The sequence below is a fragment of the Bolinopsis microptera genome, chromosome 9, assembly GCF_026151205.1.
Source record: "Bolinopsis microptera isolate Bmic1 chromosome 9, MBARI_Bmic_1.0, whole genome shotgun sequence".
In the NCBI taxonomy this organism is placed as follows: Eukaryota; Metazoa; Ctenophora; class Tentaculata; order Lobata; family Bolinopsidae; genus Bolinopsis; species Bolinopsis microptera.
The window spans coordinates 11,137,113-11,155,802 of NC_087080.1; the positions used below are offsets into that span (position 1 = coordinate 11,137,113).

The following is an 18,690-nucleotide window of genomic DNA, read 5'->3' on the forward strand; positions in this document are numbered from 1 at the left end:
TATGATAACACCAAGGAATCTCACTTTATCTACTCGTGTAAGCGTGTTGCCTGATAACGTGAGTGAGTTCTCAGAGCCATATTCACGAGCACGTGCACAGGACGAGTACCGGCCAGGTCTGAATAACATGTAGACCGATTTGCTTTGGTTAATGTGCAGCAAGTTAGATTCCATATAGTCATTTACAGATTCAAGTACTTTATTAGCATTCAAATAGGCTTCTTGTTCAGTTTTTCCAGCAACAAATATGTTCGTGTCATCTGCAAACAGTATGAAGTGTCCAAGTTTGCTAGAGTTGGTAATGTCATTAATGTAGAGTAAGAAGAGGAGAGGGCCTAGAACTGATCCCTGTGGTACCCCATATTCAATTTTGCAGTGATCAGAGTGTGTATTTTGGAAATCAACATACTGCTGTCGGTTACACAAATAGCTTTCAATTAGGTCAAGACAGGGCCCTCTTATGCCATAGTGTTCAAGTTTGACAAGTAATTTTCTGTGGTCGATTGTGTCAAACGCTTTGCTTAAGTCAATGAATATGCCAATTACATGATTCTTACTTTCTAGGTTTTTAATAATGTGCTCAATGGAGTAATTGATGGCATGTGCCGTTGAGTGGTTGGATCTGAATCCAAACTGTTTATCGTATATGACCATATGTGAAGTAAAGAAGCTATATAGTCGGCAGTAAATTACTTTTTCAAATATCTTACCAAAGATAGGTAGAATGGATATAGGCCTGTAGTTATCAAACAGATGTGGGTCTCCTTTCTTAAATACGGGGGTGACCTTACCTATTTTGAGAATATTTGGAAATAGACCCAGCTTCATGAATGAGTTTAGGAAACCAGCTAGGTGCTTAGAGATTGCAAATATATACTCGACAACAAATATCTGTCGGCACATCGACGATTCAGTCGCCGAAACAAAAATCAAATGTTTGCTTTTTCGTTTCGGGAACTGTTTGAACTCAAGAAAGATAAGCTTTGCACCCATCCATGAAGACCATTCACCTACAAAAATGACTGAAATGTCCCTAGAATCCAACTCAGCCTATATTATGACTCGTTCAAACATGGAATCAGGGCCACCCAAAAAACCGAAGTCAACCCGGCCATGAACGGACGATTTTCCATTACCCTTAGAGCCATTAACAGCAAATTCAAAAGAAGCACACTCATTATGGGAGATTCGAACACCAAAACAATCAAGTTCGGTTGTGGTGCTGGTACTGTGGGCCAGTCTTTCCCTGGTGAAAGAATTAAGGCATGGTGAGCATGCCCCTATATTTGCCTTCACTTCAGTAGAGACCCCTTGCAATACAGAGCCTCAGAAACATGTCCGCTATTATGATTACTCGAGTTCCAAATTAAAATGCTTTGTAACTGAACTTGAGGTGAAGGTAAACCAGCTCACTCCTTCAACAAAATTTGATGAGTTTACAGCATGTTTTGACCAGACACTTGACAAACACTGCAAACTGGACGTTCCAAAAGTGACAAAAAGAACTCCCAAACTTAACCCATGGATTACAGACAGTATCATCCAGTCTGTAGAAAGAAAGCATGAACTACGTAAGGAGTGGTCTGACACCGTTACTAATAAGAACCCTGGTGGTAATATCTTGCTCTACCAAGTATTTAGTTCAATTATCGTATGATGCTCAAAGCTATCATTAAAGCTGCCAAACGTTGGCATTACTGTAACGAAATTATGAACAACTGTGAAAACAGCAAGAAAACCTTGCAAATTATTAACGAACTCAGGGGCAAAAAGAAGAGGCAAACCAAGCTCCCACATCCAGAAACACACCATCTTGCCAGGCAGCCTGGGAGGAAATAAGAGGAAATAGAGGAAATTTTTGAGAAAATGAGGAAATTTTTGAGAAGTTACTCCTAAATTTCAAAATATTTTTTTGGAATAAAGACAAATTAATTGAGGAAATTTTCGATTGTATAAAAATCAAAGAGGAACATCCTGCCAGTTTTGGAACACAGTGAAATATTCTGATTGGAGAATGCAGATTGCTGTTGTGAAGTTACCAAATTAACGCGAGTACTTGATTCTTTTCAATCCCAGTTTATTGCTGTCCTACAAATTTCTTTAATGCCAAATGTCGTCTAAAACACCCTATTTCGCAAAAAATTTCCGGAGGGCTTCGCCCCCTAGCCCCCGCCAAGGGGCTCCGCCAAGGGGCTCTGCCAAGGGGCTCTGCCAAGGGGCTCTGCCAAGGGGCTCTGCCAAGGGGCTCCGCCCCTGGACCCCGTTGGGGGCTGCGCCCCCAGACCCCTGTTGGCTTGCTTCGCTCGCCAACAGCCCCCCCAAAGAAAAACCTGACTACGTCCCTGCTCGTGAATTGGTCCAGTGTTAAAATGTAAAAATTTGCGAAACGAGCAGGCCACAGAAAAAAGGCAAACTTGCAAGCGAATCGAGCGGGCAACAGAATTTAGAAAAAACGCATCTGGGAGGAAATATAAAACTTTCTGGATGTGGGACCAAGCTCCCATTTATCATTGATAACCAAAGAATAGTTGATAGAAGAGCAATTGCTAATGGATTCAATGCTTGGTTTGTCTCTATTGCACCAAAGCTGAATGAGACACTGAATAATCTATCTAATGGCCTGCCTATATTACCCATGAAAACTTTCTATGACTTCCTGAACCCAAGAAATGAAAAAAATATTAGGCTAGAAGATTGCTCCTCGAACGAAATAATGAAAATCATAAGCGAGTTCGAAAATGGTAAAGCCAGTGACATTCCCATAAGTGTAGTAAAAAAGTCATCTCATGTAATTGCACCTGTATTATCGAATTACTTCAATATCCTCATGACCCAAGTTATATTTCCTGATGTCCTAAAAACTGGTAAAATCACACCTGTATTATATAAGAAAGGTAACCCAGAAGAAATAGAGAACTACCGTCCTATCTCCACGCTGTCCGTCTTTGGTAAGATCTTTGAAAAGCTCATATATTCTAGAATATACGGATTTGTAAGCTCCCAGGGAGTTATATCGAAGATACAGTTTGGATTTAGGAAATCTCACTCTACATCTCATGCAGTTAATTACTCTGTAGATTTAATTACGAAATCTCTTAAACTTAAGAATCATGTTTTAGGAATATTCATTGACCTAGGCAAAGCTTTTGACACCATCGACCATTCAACACTTCTTATAAAATTAGAGGGATGTGGAGTGAGAGGAGTTGCAAATAACCTCATAAAAAGCTACTTGACAAACAGGCAACAATACACCGAAGTTGTAGGAGAAAAATCAGATACCCTATCTATTCAATTTGGTGTCCCGCAGGGTTCAATTCTTGGACCTCTCCTATTTCTTCTTTATATGAACGACATCACAAACAGTTCTAAACTAGGATCATTTGTTACCTTTGCTGATGATACCAATATATTTTTTGTCGGAAAAACAAAACGTGAGGCATATGAACGAGGAAATGAGCGTTTGTCATCATTACAGTATTATATGAGAGCGAATAAGTTACATATAAACATGTCCAAGTGCTGCTACATACACTTCAAACCCACCATGGCAGGTTCTAAGTCAGAGATTTTATCACACCCTGAAGTTGCACTAACCATAGACAACTTTCCAATCAAAAAGGTTTCATCCGCAAAATTTCTGGGTGTTATAATTGACGAGAACCTATCATGGGAAGATCACATTAAAGCTCTTAAGCAAACTCTAAATCATTCCACATCCACTTTATGTAGACTTCGCTGCTCCCTTCCAGAATTTCTACATCAACAATTATACTATACCCTGTTCGAATCACATCTTTCTTACTGTATATCTGTATGGGGTGGGGCAGCTAAGCAACGTATAAGCTCAATATTTACTGCTCAGAAGTACTGTCTCAGAGTACTATTTGGTGATAGGCTGGCGTACCTTGATAAGTTTAAGACTTGTGCACGTACTAGGCCTATAGGACACCAGAAACTTGACCAAAAATTTTTCATAAAAGAGCACACCAAACCTATATTCAAGCATAATAATATTCTAGCTATACAAAATCTCTATACATACCACAGTTACCTGGAGCTCTACAAGATAATGAAATTCCGTGCCCCAATATCCTTACATGAGGGTTACACATGTTCGTCAAGGAAACCCTGCCTTCTAATCTGTCAGGCAGACCCACCTGACAACCACAACACTAGATCAACCAAAATTTTAAACATTTTAACCCCAAAGTTCAGAATGACTGACTTTACTACTAGTGTAATGTGTTTGCGAGGAAAGCTAAAACGTGCGCTATTAGCCAATCAACATAACCACGCCCTGCTTGATTGGACCATAAAAGATTTTGACTGCACAAATGTTATTTTCCAAACATTATAACTGGCTGGTCACACACATCTCAATTAAATTCCAATTCCCTAAGCTACTGTTTTCCAAGTCTTGTCCTGTGAGTAAAGTACAGGGTGGGCCAAAAGTCAGTACCCATACGTTGGCCTTTATAGCTCAGTCACTGAGTGCTCAATTTAAATACTTCTTTCTGGTATGACTTAGTACCACCACTGGTTCGAGGAATTTGTCAACTCGAAAAATATTCGCGTTCATTTTTTTCAAATGGAGGTTCATTTTCACATTTATTTGATAGTTTCGATAGTCGGATCAAGCTAAATGTTATTGAATTGTGTTTGGCCATTCGAATTACGTTTGTCCTGAAAGAATTAGAACTGTAGCTTCTCAGATGACCGAGATATGAAGCATAACGAGTTTATTCATTACGTGTGATCAGGTGATTGGTTTACCTAATCACGTGATAAGGTGCCCCCGTTAACTACCCCGTTAAACATTATGGGAATTGTTAAGGGTGCCCAATTGAAGTGTCGTGTCACGGTGTCACATAATCACCCAGTCAATTTTGTTAACGAGATACAGAAAATGCTTGATAACTTCGTCATTTCTAATCCGTTTTGCCTCATGTTTTCAGATCATATGCAACATTTGATAATCTACCGTCTCTGAAAAACTTAGGCGTTCAGCATGTTCAGAGAAAACAATATAGGTGTTTTAATATTGAATGGGCGTGGTCTAAAATATTCGAATTTTCAAATTTTGACGACGGAATCCTCGAACCAGTAAGTACAGTATGCCATCTGCAAAGCAACAGCTCTCAAATATAAAACACAGCGGAGCCATTAAGGCCAACGTATGGGTACTGACTTTTGGCCCACCCTGTATGTGTGAGAAAGTTTTAATAAAATAAATGTATATTTTTGAATTTATTAAATTTAATCTGAGAATGAAGTATAAAGAAATTTTTAATTAACACTGTACCTATAGTTTAAGATATTTATAGCTTATTATAACCATTGACACAAAGGCCATAATCTTTCGCCAGCTCTCCAATATCCACCATGAAGCTGCATTTTATATCCTTGAACTACACAATATAAACTAAAGTATGTTTTAGTGTAGACTTTTTATCACAACAAGACTGCAACCTATAGTAACAACTATTATAAACAGAACCCCTAATGTCTACTAAAAAATTTCTTCTAGTCCTAATATGAGCCTTGTCTCTAAAAACCTAACTGAACTAGCGTTTCGGTGTGTGCAAAAGCTTTCAGGCACGCGCATTCCTTGCCCCGTTAGTTACCTGTCCTTCCAAACCCAAACTAGCAGTCAAGGACAAAAAGTCATACACCAAATAGGCATTATATTTTATGAATTGTTTTACATATTTTTATTCTGTAAAATGTGCTAAAATTAAATTTCATGTTTCATTGAAAAAAAACAAGAATTTCGCCGCGGTTACACCACGCACGATTAATTTTCCCTGCTTAAACCGTTAACATTTGCAACTAAACGAAAAGATAATTTTATCGATCAATAAAAATTAGATATTGAATTATTTTGTTGTTAAAAAGTTGCAATATTTTCATCGTAATTTGTTATTGCGCGCGTGCAGGATAATCGAATATTTAGTACGCCGCGCACAAACTTTGGGCTAATTTAGTTTGAACGGCATCGTTTGACAATTGAAATTCGCGTTGGATACTGCAATTAACTAACACATGCCGAGCGTCGTGCGCAGCATAACAGACGCTTCCTATACTCATGATTATAGGGGAGTGGTCTATATTGCGAAGGAGCAGACTTTTGTCGTCAACGTAGGACCGTCGGGCCACCTCATATATCCAAACCCGATTACTTATTCCCTACGATCCTTTTGCCTTCGGCAAGAGCAGGGAAAAAATGATATCCGACTAATCATACTTTATAATGGTTAAAGATAGTCACTAAGATAGTGAGGATGTTGACTTGGCCGTAGATGAATGACGTTTGTGCACTTATGACGCAGTATATCTTTCCTAGGACATGTCTACGGGCAATGTATGTCACCACAGAGGGCAGAATATTGCTGAGGATATATAGCAAATCAGCAACTGCCAGATTCTGGACGTGTCAAGAGAAGTGAAATTTTATCCATTTCGATTGCATTATATCGAATTGAAGAGAAGATGACGATGGTGTTTCCTAGTAGACCTAGTATAGTGACTACAGTTGCCCAGATTGCTGTAAGGGGATAACCTGACAATCGACAGGAAAAGTTCCAGCGAACTTTTGTTTGTTGACACCATCTTGAAATCCTTAAAATGTGGATAAATCATGAATTCCAAATTAATATAATTTACAGTACACACCAGTGTATGTCTACTAAAGAATACTCTTACTAGATTCAGGATATTTCAGCGTGGCACCTTCTTGTTTGTTTATTTTTTAGAACATGTTCCCAATCTTGTATTGGAAAATGGCCCAACTCAATACTGAGTGTGAATAAAGGTGGTACCTGCAAGGATATTCATTGAACACTTAGAGTTCTGTAAATCTGCAGTTACAATTTTTCTGGAATATTTCTACTAATTCTAATTCTGATTGATATTATATCTCAACCCCTATGGCCTACGCCCTACATCCTTCCAAATTTCAAATTTTTGCACAATGTAACAAAGAGAGTGATATGTTCATTATATTCCAGATAACACTTAAAACATAAAATCGTTGTAATTTTATTAAATGTAGATTTCCTGGTTGCTTCAGTCCGCTTTAAAGTCGGAAATAAAAAGTATGTAACGTCTTTAATATGTCTTTAAAGTTAGATAAACCGATTAAACAAGGCTAAAACGAGCAAGCACACGTACGGCATGTTATGCTCACTCCATGACTATTCATAACTTTGGTTGTGATCGATATTTTTTGATGAAGTAATAAGTATTGTTCAGGAAATCCGAATACTCACAAAGTTATTGTCATTGTCTAATAAAATCCATAATTTTTACAGTACAGCTCAGCTAGATCAAGATAATGAAGAGAAATTAAAACATAACTGATTTTTAAAATTTCCTCGAACAAATCTTTCGACTAGTAGGATGGTTCCAAATTTTAATCTCAGTTTCCTGTTTTCTATGTAAACTTAATACCTTTTCAAAACAGATTTTCCAACAATTCTAAAACTTGAATTTTGAGTAACCTAATGTTTTTCAACAATTTCAGTAGTCATGGCTGATCCTCTGACATTATTGCGTCAATTCAACATCAACAAACGTGATGTCACTGAAACAAATGAGCAGATTATATTTGGAGAGTTTTCTTACCTCAAAAATGTAAAAACCAATTACATGGTTTACAAAGCTGGCGAAAGTAATGCAAAGGACTATTATACTTTAGAAGCTCTTCATTTCCTGCTAAAGAATGTTAGTATTCCCCATCCTATCTATGTCCAAAAAGCTGCAGCAGCAAAAGTACCTGTTGTTAATCGTGTGGATCGTAAAGCTTTGCTTGCCTACCTCAATGGGGATACAGACACTTCAGCAAGTATTGATAAAAGTGCGCCTCTTGAACTTGGTGCTAGTCGTGCAGCTCCTTCTAAGCGACCAGGAGACCATGTTGAATCTCAAGACTTCAAAAAAGCCAAGATCGAAGCATCTCACAAGGAGAGTCAAATCCTGCAAGAGAAAACTGCTCTGGCTGCAAGATATGCAACTAGACCTGACCCCGTGATTGGTGGCATATCACTAACAAGTGGTGATGTCGGCTCTTCTCTTAGTGAAGCCATGAGTGTAGAAACAATTGCTGCTATCAAAGCTAAGAGGTTTGCCAAAAAGCGTAGCACCATCAGAGGTGTCCCCGAAGAAGACATGGAGGCAGTATCCTTGGAAAACAGAGCTTTTATCGAGTCCGAAATTGATGTCACTCGTGATATCATCAGTAAGGAGAGGATATTGAGGAACAGAAACAACATTCTTCAGAGTGTAGGAAGGACGTTCACAAACATACTGTCAATATCTATTGTAAAAAGTAGAGCTGATACCTCTAAACCTGCTCACACCACTGTTGCATCTCACACTGAAGACAAAACGAAGCAACTTCCTCCTAAATCATACAGCAGATACGACCAGGAACGATTCAGAGGCGAAAAGGAAACTGAAGAATTCAAAATTGATACTCTTGGAGGGTTTGCGAGTATGAAAAAGTCATCATCAGCAGCTACACCAAGTAGGACACCCCAACATACTAAAACACCACCTCGTCAACAAGTTTCCAGAGTCCCAGTTCCTGTCAAACCCAATAAAGCTCAGAAACGAGGTTTTTATTAGTTTATTGATCTATATATGATCTATATATTATATACTGTGGATTATCATTTAAGATTAAAAATATGTAATAATATCTTACTTATTAGTTATTACTTATTAACTTATTGACCGATTTCTAACTTAAAATAAATCTCATTATTTCAGAATCTAAAACTCCCATCGTAATTGTTCCATCATCGCTCAGCTCCCTTATCACTTTGTACAACGTCAGAGAATTCCTTCAGGACAATCGGTAAGAAATATAAAATATTAGAAATCTTTTGAATCACAAAAAAGGAAATAGGAAGCATTAATTAATAATGAATGTGATATTTTTAACAAGATTATTGTGATGATTGCATCTGCATCAATTATGGTTTTATTATTGCATTTCCGTAGATTCATCACTGCTCAAGATCAGCAAGCACAAGGATACAGGAAGCAGTCAGAAGTGACCATAAGTCGCAAGCGAGACTTGGTCGAGATAAATTTACTCAGAGGTCACGCAGCCCCGGCAACTGGCGAAAACCAGGTCAGTTTCCTGTTTCTGTACTTCACACTTCATTATCAAAACCTTGTCAATATTCTGGAAAACATGTACTAAAATATTATATTGTACTTTTAGTGGCTCGCCACTCCGTCCATAGTATCGACACATATTCTAACATAAGTTCTGACCAGATCAAACATAACCCCATTCTAACACTCATGACCACAGGTTGTAACGATCCCGTACAGAATAATAGACTGTCCCCTGCAGCGCCTCGAACACAAGGACTGGGAGAGGGTTGTGGCTGTGTTTGTCGCGGGGCCTTCCTGGCAGTTCAAGGGCTGGCCCGGCCTCACTCCAGATGGCAGCCCAGTCAACATCTTTACTAAAAGTTAGTATTCGAGATTTTCATTTTCAATTAAAACAAGTCCTGCATAGAATTCCGTGCTTTATTAGAGCAGTGGTTCCCAATCCTTTAAACCGTTCCTCTCAGTGCAGGCATTCCACCTGAAGTTTGAGGAGGTTCCCCTGGAAAAGAATATCACCAAATGGGATGTGTCAGTCCTGACTGTCAGTAAAAACAAGAGACATTTGGACTCTGTCAGCGCACTTAAATTCTGGGAACATCTCGACAAGTTCGTCTCTTTTTATCTTTTCTAATTTATTTTTTAACTTTAAATTACCATGATAGTTTTAGAATTTTGTGTTACCAGATCCACTTAAGCTGTTTTTACTGATCGCAATTCCCAGGTTTATTCTGAAGAACAAACGCCATCTCCGATTCTGAGCTCAGTGTCCTGTAGCTGTACTACATCTACAGATGTGTACACTAATTTTATTCGAGATTTTTTGTTGAAACAGTCCGAGACACTCTAAGAAAGTAAAGTTTCACTATATGAATTGTTGGAAGGATAAATTGAAATTGAGCATTGGACTGCCGGTGGAGGTTAAATACTGCGTTTAATTATTTTAATTGTAAGGTTGAGAAAGAGCAATCGGAATTTTTAATAATAATGAATTTATGAGTTTTCAATTTTTGCCGTCGGAAGAAATAGTGACTATTTAAGAATAAATGCCCAAAGAATTTTGGTGAACCCACTTTTGGGTAGAATAGCATGAGATGTTTCGCACCACTCGTACAGTTATCAAATTGCACAAAGATCATTCGGTGGACACTGTCACGTGACACCACTTGCAGAGGCTGACGATAAAACATATTTATATTGATGTTTTAACAGTATTAATATTGTTCCTCTTCATTATGATGAGTTTTAGAATTAAACAATGAAATTCATGTGAACCACTTTAATTCATCAGAATTTCTTCATAAAGATATTGTTTAATTCTTGTAGGTTCGTCAATTTAATTGATATTAAACCACGATTAACAAACATGATAGAGCTGGAAAAATAAAAATTACGATATTGCAGCTTACATATATTTGATTTAAACTACACGTCTGTTCATTAATTAATCACTGAAAGCCTCTCTTTTATGTATAGCATTTAGCAGGTATGCGAAATGTTTGGCTACATCATTGCTGGACAGTTGCCAAACACGAACTTTGAACGAGTCTCGGAGACTGAATTCCTCTCCAATCTAACGGTGAGTTCGTAACAAATAAGGGGGGGGGGGGGGGGGGTTGTGAAATAACTTCCGATGTTTATTTTGTGATGGACCGGATTGAAAGCAACGTCCTGTAGAATCATATAAAATAAACAAATAAGATATTGACATAACAGGCGAACTCCTAAATTAGCATATCTGCAGGTAAGGAAAATGAAACTGCATATTATATCTAACGAAGAGTGTCATAAAATAAATAATCCTGAATCCACCTGGAACGTAAACCTAAAATCAGTCTGAATCTGAGGGCTATATTTGAAAACAACCCAGGTAATAAACTTGTACAATGAATTTAAAGATTTAACCACCTCTAACGCAGTCAGGATCCTCATCATAATAGAAGTTGTCATAATAAAGGTTGTTGCACGTGACCTTTATACCTCCTTTGTTGATGTAATCATCTTGACACGTAATGTCGAGTACTGACCCTCCTCGTAACCGGCCAGGAATTGTTTGTACGTGTTTCCATCTTTTTGGAAATGCCGAGCAACCTGGATGGTACTTTAGTGGATAACCTCCTAATATCAATTATCCTTTTTCCTTGTACTTGAACCAAGTTAAATGGCTACTGGAGGTTCAAATTAATCACGTCTTTTTCAATTTATATATTATATCCAAATTATTATCTATTTATTAATTTACATATACCTTGATTTGGCTGGACACGCCACATGATGGATGCAGTATCTGTATCATTGTAGACGATCATACCAGGAAGCCTTTCACCCCAGATACTTGTGCAGACCTCCTTTATAGAAGTGACAAAATAATAATGGAAGATATAATATCCATCTAGAATTAAATGCAGGGAGGATTTTGTTCTGTAGAAAGTCCAGGTTTTGATTTTATGGGACTGTCCCAGTGCAGTTGAGGAAATATTCTCGAAAGAATCCATACAATCAGGCAGGCGTACACCTATTTCACGTCCAAAGCTGACAACAATTCTTCCAGCGTTGTTGTCAGCGTCAGAGCTATCAAATAAAGTTATGTCTATTTTGTGATAAGACCCCATCTCTGAGGCAGTAGTTATTTGAAAACATCTGCTTATGTTTCGTCTGTGGCCTCTTCCTACTTCAATCCAACCTGAAAGAATGGTATGAGTATTTCTTAGACTTACTTGCTCTGTAACGCGAGTTTAGGCATAAAAACTTCTAATTTTAATATTGCTGGGATGCTGATTGCTCTATAACGGTGGAGATAGATTGAGATAGCTCATACCTTCCGGGTATCCAAGAGCTAATTGTGTCATGCTCAGCATAGTTGTCATGCTCAGCATAGTTGTCATGCTCAGCATATTTGTCATACTCAGCATAGCGATCAGGATGTTGTGCGAAAGAACCATCTTTGCGATTCTTTGTGATTCTTTTATATTCGTTGTGGTGGCAAATTGTGAGAGAAAAAAACGTTGCAGAGCGTCTAGAAAGTTCAACTTTATGGGCAGATGGTCACATCAACTGACTCTAGGAGTCCGGACATATAAATAAAGTTTGTCACCTCATATGTTAAATACCGTGACTTAGTCGCTAAAGACATAACATTTTATGTCAGCTTACCAGACTGAAAGAGATTAAATATAGTCACATATTACGAAATATCAACTTAAATGCTGAGAAGTAGAAGAATAACTTGTTTTAAATGACACTTTGATATTCTGAATTTCAGTTATCTGTTCCAGAGTCCAGACGGACTCGAAATATTGACATCTGTTTATCATTTTCAAGAATTCGTAAAATAATATTTATCTGCTGTATTCTGTAATAGGAAAATAGTCCAAAAAATGAATTTGCGATGTCAAATTACAACATATTTGTATGTATCTTTATTAAAAGTTTTAAAATATTGGTTTATTTTTCAATTGTTAAATATCCAAAGCAAAGTAACCACTATAATTCTCAAAATTTCAGGTAACAAGCAGTGCACTTCACATTGTTGTTTTCGTGTCGGAACCATTTCCCGAGGGTTACGGAGGTAATGTCAAGTTATTCAAATTATTCAAGTTATTCAAGTTATCTTAGTTTTTCAAATACGTTCAAGTTTAAAATTAGATCACTGAATCCACTCTCAATTTTAACCCCAAAAAATTGGATTTTCACTGCGTTTTTTGTATCTACAGATCACTGCTGATCTGTAGACAACATTGTTGTACAAACTCAGCACCTCCTCACACATTCCTCACACATTCCTCACACATTCCACCCTCTCAGGAGCTATCTACTTTAACTGGCCCAACCCCGAGCCCACATGGCAATACCTGGGTTACATATCTAACTCCAAACCCTCAGCCATATTCAAGGCTTCTCAACTGAAATCTGGGGCTAATGGCCCGGGAGGTTCACGTCAGATGTTTGGGGTGAGCGCTGGTGGGAATCAACCTCAACTAGGTTAGTGAGCAACTTTTAATTAATTAATTAATTAAATTTTAATTGTGGTAGGGATGAAAGGGAGTTTTTATAGAAATTTAACAAATAATTCGCAATTAATCCTGGTTATTTTCATTAATAGATAAATCGGAGTTAAGATAATTTAATAGAAACGTTTTTTGACAAGATAAGCACCACTAAGGACCACATTGGCAGGTATATCAGCACTGCAGCTGAGCGAGATAGAGCAGCTTACCGCAGCAAATGACAGCTCCGCCCTTACTGTGTCTTCTAACGTGCTGTTCGTTCAGGTACCACCTCAATCAGGGGTGTAGGAGGGGGAGGGGCAATCAGGTACCACCTCAATCAGGGGTGTAGGAAGAGGGGGGTGTTCAGGTACCACCTCAATTAGGGGTGTAGGAGGGGGAGGGGCATTCAGGTACCACCTCAATCAGGGGTGTAGGAAGAGGAGGGGGGCGTTCAGGTACCACCTCAATTAGGGGTGTAGGAAGAGGGGGGAGGGGGCGACCCCTCATAAAATCTGGAAAAGGGGCCAACTTTTTTGGCCTATCCTGTCTAACTGCACGATAAACTGCAGTACGCAGTGAGTAGCCGAAGCGCCATGCAGCTCTATCCGCGTTATCTTCAATGATTAAAGGAATATAAAATATAACTTATTGAGTTATTGTTTCATTGAAAACTTGAAAACTCATTGAATTGTGTCACAAAAGAGTCTGAGGTCAGCTGAGCACCAACTTGTAGTGATCAATTGTCTCAATCAGCTCCTGTTAAGAATAACATAATACACAGAGTTTATAAACTTTTTTTCATAAATGAAAAAATTAAATACTTTCTGCATTCACATTTCACAAAAGTGAAGACTAAATTGCTTATCAAATGAAACGAAATAACATCCTGCCCTTTAGTCAGGGGTGTAGGAAATACGTACGTACGTTTTGGTACCTTTTTGGTGAGTTTGGCAGGGCGTGCTCAGGACAACTGCATCGAGTGCGTCCTCCTCCAGCTCAGCATTGAGTTATCGTTTGTCGGAGTGTATCCCGGAACCGGTGGTGTGTCTGGGTACTGTTCCATAAATCTGCCTAGACCAACTTTGAAACTGTCTAGCAATGTGATACTCCGGAGCTCCGATGGGAGCACGTTGAAGAGCTGAGCTGCTCTAACTCTAAAGCTGTTGTCGTAATCTGTTCTTACCGACAACTGTGCGTTTTTGTTCATGGCTGGGATCTCTGCCTTAATACCATGCCTTTGATGAGACTTGAACTCGAAGCCCGTATCGTTCGGAGCATGTTCATTAAGAATTTTCCATACATGAATAATAGAATAACGCTCTCTCCGCCTCTGAAGGGACATCAACTTAAGCTTCTTCAGCCTGTCCCAGTACTGGAGATCACGGCAGCCAGATATCTTTCTAGTAAAGGATCTCTGTACAGTCTCCAGCTTTTGTATCTCTGTGACTTTTGTAGGGTTCCAGACTGGACAGCAGTACTCTAGCTTGGAGCGAACCATGCTTTTGTATAAAGTCAGCATGACTACTTGTGACCGGTCTCTAAAGGCACTCAATGTCCAAGCCGCCATTTTTCTAGCTCCTTGAACTGTCTTCTCAATGTGAGGACCCCATGACCTACTGCTGCTAACATACACTCCAAGGTCTCTGACAGTTTCCTGTGGTGATATTGCGTGTCCTTTTGGTGTAGTATACTCAACAGTCTCTGGGTAGAACGGGAGCTCTCTTAGAGCTTTTGATCCATTCAGGGGGTAGTTTACAACCTCAAACTTTTGTTCGTGTAGCTCCATGTTGTTAACACGTGACCACTCGATGACTATGTTGAGATCATCTTGCAGTAACTCCACACTGCTCATTCCTCGGATAGCCCCAATCAGCTTTGTGTCGTCTGCAAAGCTGAATCCGTTACTATAGCTAATGCTGTTCAACAGATCGTTGATGTACAGGATAAATAGGATCGGTCCTAGGACTGTCCCTTGTGGCACCCCACTTGCCACTGGCTGGAAGGATGATCTTGGAAAGGGGCCAACTTTTTTGGCCTCATTTGGCCTATCCGCCATTGCATTATTTAAATTGCCTTAATGCTAAAGTGTAGCCCAAATTTACATTCATCATTGCTAGAATACATTCCTTGAAGCAAGTTTTCCAAAAATTTTCCAGATTCTCCCTCTTTGCACCCTTTTTGAGACCTATTGGCTATTACTGTAATTATATCTTCAAAATTTGATTTTCCTACACCCCTGACCTCAATCTTGATACATTTTATATGCTGTTTTGAGATAAAATCTCATGAGTGTGATGATGATTGGTATTCATATAATACTGTAAGCTGTGTATACTGTATACTGTATTGGCCATTGTTCGTTGTTGGGTAGGGAGTATAAGTACACATAAAATTTTGGATTTTTACGGCAGAGTTACGTTTTCCAGCCCCACACACTGACTCTGTGTTAAATTTACTGTCTTTGTAAAAGTACAAACTAATTAATTTAATCAGACTACATAAAGTATGTTTAAGTATGTTTAAGACTACATAAAGTATGTTTAAATAAAATTCCTTTCCCCCTCAGACAATGTTAGAGAACCTATACAACTATTTATCGAGTTTTGCTGTAACTCAACAGCAGATGACAGCTTCTTCGGAGCATTGGGTTAAAGTCAGTGCGGTCAACCAGTGGTATGAAAGATTTAAAACTAGGATGACAAATAATCCTAACTTTTGGAAGAAGTAATTTGTGATTTGTTATTTTGGGGTATTATTTAACACAAATGTATTAACCATATTTTGAAGGTAAATTCCGGGTCTCTAAATTATTGCGATGGTTAATTATTTTTAGCTGTTGAATTCTCTTTCTGAATCTATTGAAAGAGTATTTTTTATAAAAATTGGTACATAACTCATAAGGCCATTGGGAATTATTATATATTTCTATTTTATTTGTATAACTAAATTATTGTCTTCGTTTTTCAATATTTTTTCTCACAATAAATGATCCTATCATTGCAATTAAAAAGTAAAAATTGTTATTTCAATCGACCTCCTACCGAAAACATGGACCTGGAACCTATTTCACCTGCTATAAAATTCTCAACATTTCATCTAAAAGTAAAATGAATTCTAATTATTTGTAGGGATGACTCGCACAGAGGCGCCCGACAAAGACTATTCCTACCCGTACTGTAACGATGTTTCTAAATATGAAATTATCTTCAAAATCGGGCAGGGAACGTTCGGGGAAGTCTTCAAGGCTAGGGAAATGAATGTAAGTCGAGTATATTAACGTTTTAAACAATTTTTAACTTGGCGAAATAATTCAAGATTCAATTTGAATATCCAGTAAAGGGTCCCTTTCCAATTTATACATAAATGAAGCGTGACTTTGTTTTAAATCTCGTTTAATTTTAGGCTTCTCCCGGCAAGACAGTAGCGTTGAAGAAGATTCTGATGGACAACGAACAGGAAGGCTTCCCAATAACAGCCCTGAGGGAGATTAAGATCCTTCAACTGTTGAGACACGAAAATATAGTCACCCTTCATGTGAGTTTATTTATTAGTTCTTTGTTTATTTTCTTTGTGTAAAGTGCACCTTTATACAAGCAGATGTTTATTGTTAAGCCACATTTATAGAAATAATGGATGATAACTTTTCATTTAGAATTCTATAGATTTCTACCGATTGAACCTACTTACAATACCAGGAAATCTGCAGAAGTAAAGCTCAGGCGATGAGAAAGTTCAAACCAAGCATTTTCCTTGTGTTCGAGTTTTGTGAACATGATTTGGCCGGCCTCCTCAAAAATCAAGAGGTTAAGTTCACTTCCGCGGAGAAGAAGAGGATTGCTCACCAGCTTTTCAATGGCTTACATTACATTCATAAAAACAAGGTATGAATGTAGTGAGCGTGCCAACAATTATGCACGATGTATACACTATACAACGATGTATTCAGGGTCTTCTATTGCTAGTTTTGGTTTCCAGTTTGTAGCTAGTCAGCAGTAGTTGGCGCGCATAACGCGCGTATTTATTATAGTTTTCATAGAAATAACGAAATCTTGTTTCAGATTCTACACCGTGATATGAAGACGGCTAACATCCTGATAACAAAAAGCGGCGTCCTCAAGTTGGCAGATTTTGGACTTGCAAGAGCCTTTTCATTCAGGTTGGTTTTTTAACGGACTATAACGATCGTCATCTAAAGTATTGTCAGTTTGAATATGGCGCTACTTTGCTTGTGCTTGTAGGAAACGGTACCACCTTTTTTGTCACGTGCTTAAATTTAAACTACAGTTGTCATCTTACACCCACCACTATTAAGTATGAGAAATAACGTGATTATACCTCAGAGACCGAGTAAAGTATACGAATAGAGTTGTGACTCTATGGTACCGGCCACCGGAATTATTGTTGGGAGAGCGAGAATACGGACCCGAGGTGGATATGTGGGGTGCTGGATGCATTGTAGCTGAATTGTGGACTGGAACCCCACTCATGCAGGTACAGGTACCGGTTGTTGTTGTTTGTGAGTTGTGCGGAATGTAAATCGTAATATCTACATTCAACATTCCATGATCCTCCTTGTAGATTGTCTGCAAACTTTATTGTCGCTGTTTTAAAGCAAATTTCCGGTTATTTTATCACTAACTTATTATCAATATTGTAAAACTGTCAATTCAACCAAAAATATTTGTCCAGCTCAAATTACTAAATTTGGTTTTCCAGGGTAACACCGAACAAGAACAACTAAACCTGATCTGTAACTTCTGTGGTTCGATAACCCCGGAGGTTTGGCCTGGAGTCACGAAACTCGACCTTTATCGCAACATGCAGCTCCCAGAAAACAAATCCCGAAAGTTGAAAGAACGACTTCGACATTTCGCCAGAGATCACAATGCCTTGGACTTACTTGATAAACTTTTCATTTTGGATCCTTCAAAAAGAGCCAACTCAGAAGATGCACTAGACCACGATTTCTTCTGGACGGATCCAATGCCAGCTGAAAATTTAAACGAAACGCTGTCCAAATTGAGGAGCAGTAATTTCGATATGTTCAGTGGGAGAAATAACAATCGCAGATATAATTCGCACGTCGCTGGTTCTTCGAATATTTCACATTCCAAAGTCTTTTGAGAATTGGGGTTCCTCCTTATCAACCAATATCATGACAGGGTATGTTTGTGACTGTTTCCTACATTTGTAACACTATATTTATACTTTCGCAGATAATTTATTTGCCGGTAAAGACCATTCTCAGCTGACCGTATTTCTTTCTGTCGCTGATGTTTCCTGTGGTCACTTTTAAATTTAATTTTTATCAAATTTTACTGTTTCTAGTCATTGATTTTAATGGTTTCAAGCCTTTCCGATTAATCTTTGAGCTGTGTAAAGATTTAAACTTGTCACAATTTGAAAAACAAACGACTTTCTTTGGTCTACTGCAACGATGAAATTATTTAAGTTTATTCATCATTGACCATTTTGATAATTCATTGATCTAATAGGACTTAATTTTAAACAAGTAGATATTATTATTCCATGAAATTGAACATGGTTACATCTGATGACTTAACAGTCAGAACTACAC

The 18,690-nt window shown here is 38.2% G+C and overlaps 3 protein-coding genes across 3 annotated transcripts; all 3 read left to right on the forward strand.

Annotated features, from left to right (window-relative positions):
* The first annotated feature begins 7,487 nt into the window (after nt 1–7,487).
* On the forward strand, nt 7,488–10,366 carry LOC134820414 (parafibromin-like). Its single transcript, XM_063830791.1, has 6 exons — nt 7,488–8,617; nt 8,773–8,860; nt 9,007–9,139; nt 9,326–9,488; nt 9,591–9,732; nt 9,848–10,366. The coding sequence occupies exons 1-6, from the start codon at nt 7,531–7,533 to the stop codon at nt 9,882–9,884; spliced, it is 1,650 nt and encodes a 549-aa protein (XP_063686861.1). The 5' UTR covers nt 7,488–7,530; the 3' UTR covers nt 9,885–10,366.
* Nucleotides 10,367–10,603: 237 nt separating this feature from the next.
* Nucleotides 10,604–16,092, forward strand: LOC134820654 (protein Hikeshi-like). The gene is made up of 5 exons (XM_063831158.1): nt 10,604–10,702; nt 12,628–12,691; nt 12,928–13,104; nt 13,300–13,394; nt 15,679–16,092. The coding sequence occupies exons 1-5, from the start codon at nt 10,619–10,621 to the stop codon at nt 15,838–15,840; spliced, it is 582 nt and encodes a 193-aa protein (XP_063687228.1). The 5' UTR covers nt 10,604–10,618; the 3' UTR covers nt 15,841–16,092.
* A 142-nt stretch (nt 16,093–16,234) lies between these two features.
* Nucleotides 16,235–18,581, forward strand: LOC134820822 (cyclin-dependent kinase 9-like). The gene is made up of 6 exons (XM_063831453.1): nt 16,235–16,371; nt 16,515–16,646; nt 16,808–16,993; nt 17,171–17,268; nt 17,453–17,603; nt 17,829–18,581. Exons 1-6 carry the CDS (start codon nt 16,243–16,245, stop codon nt 18,234–18,236), a joined length of 1,104 nt encoding a protein of 367 aa, XP_063687523.1. The 5' UTR covers nt 16,235–16,242; the 3' UTR covers nt 18,237–18,581.
* The last annotated feature ends 109 nt before the right edge of the window (nt 18,582–18,690 follow it).

What these genes read in the sequence shown, in the direction of transcription:
- LOC134820414 (XM_063830791.1), top strand. Translation starts at nt 7,531, where the DNA reads ATGGCTGATCCTCTGACATTATTGCGTCAATTCAACATCAACAAACGT. An exon ending in GAATTCCTTCAGGACAATCG is followed by an intron (nt 8,861 to 9,006) that starts GTAAGAAATATA and finishes GCATTTCCGTAG; the next exon opens with ATTCATCACTGCTCAAGATC. An exon ending in AGTCAACATCTTTACTAAAA is followed by an intron (nt 9,489 to 9,590) that starts GTTAGTATTCGA and finishes CGTTCCTCTCAG; the next exon opens with TGCAGGCATTCCACCTGAAG.
- LOC134820654 (XM_063831158.1), top strand. Translation starts at nt 10,619, where the DNA reads ATGTTTGGCTACATCATTGCTGGACAGTTGCCAAACACGAACTTTGAA. An exon ending in AATTCCTCTCCAATCTAACG is followed by an intron (nt 10,703 to 12,627) that starts GTGAGTTCGTAA and finishes TCAAAATTTCAG; the next exon opens with GTAACAAGCAGTGCACTTCA. An exon ending in CTAACGTGCTGTTCGTTCAG is followed by an intron (nt 13,395 to 15,678) that starts GTACCACCTCAA and finishes TTTCCCCCTCAG; the next exon opens with ACAATGTTAGAGAACCTATA.
- LOC134820822 (XM_063831453.1), top strand. Translation starts at nt 16,243, where the DNA reads ATGACTCGCACAGAGGCGCCCGACAAAGACTATTCCTACCCGTACTGT. An exon ending in GCAAGAGCCTTTTCATTCAG is followed by an intron (nt 17,269 to 17,452) that starts GTTGGTTTTTTA and finishes ATTATACCTCAG; the next exon opens with AGACCGAGTAAAGTATACGA. An exon ending in CTGGAACCCCACTCATGCAG is followed by an intron (nt 17,604 to 17,828) that starts GTACAGGTACCG and finishes TTGGTTTTCCAG; the next exon opens with GGTAACACCGAACAAGAACA.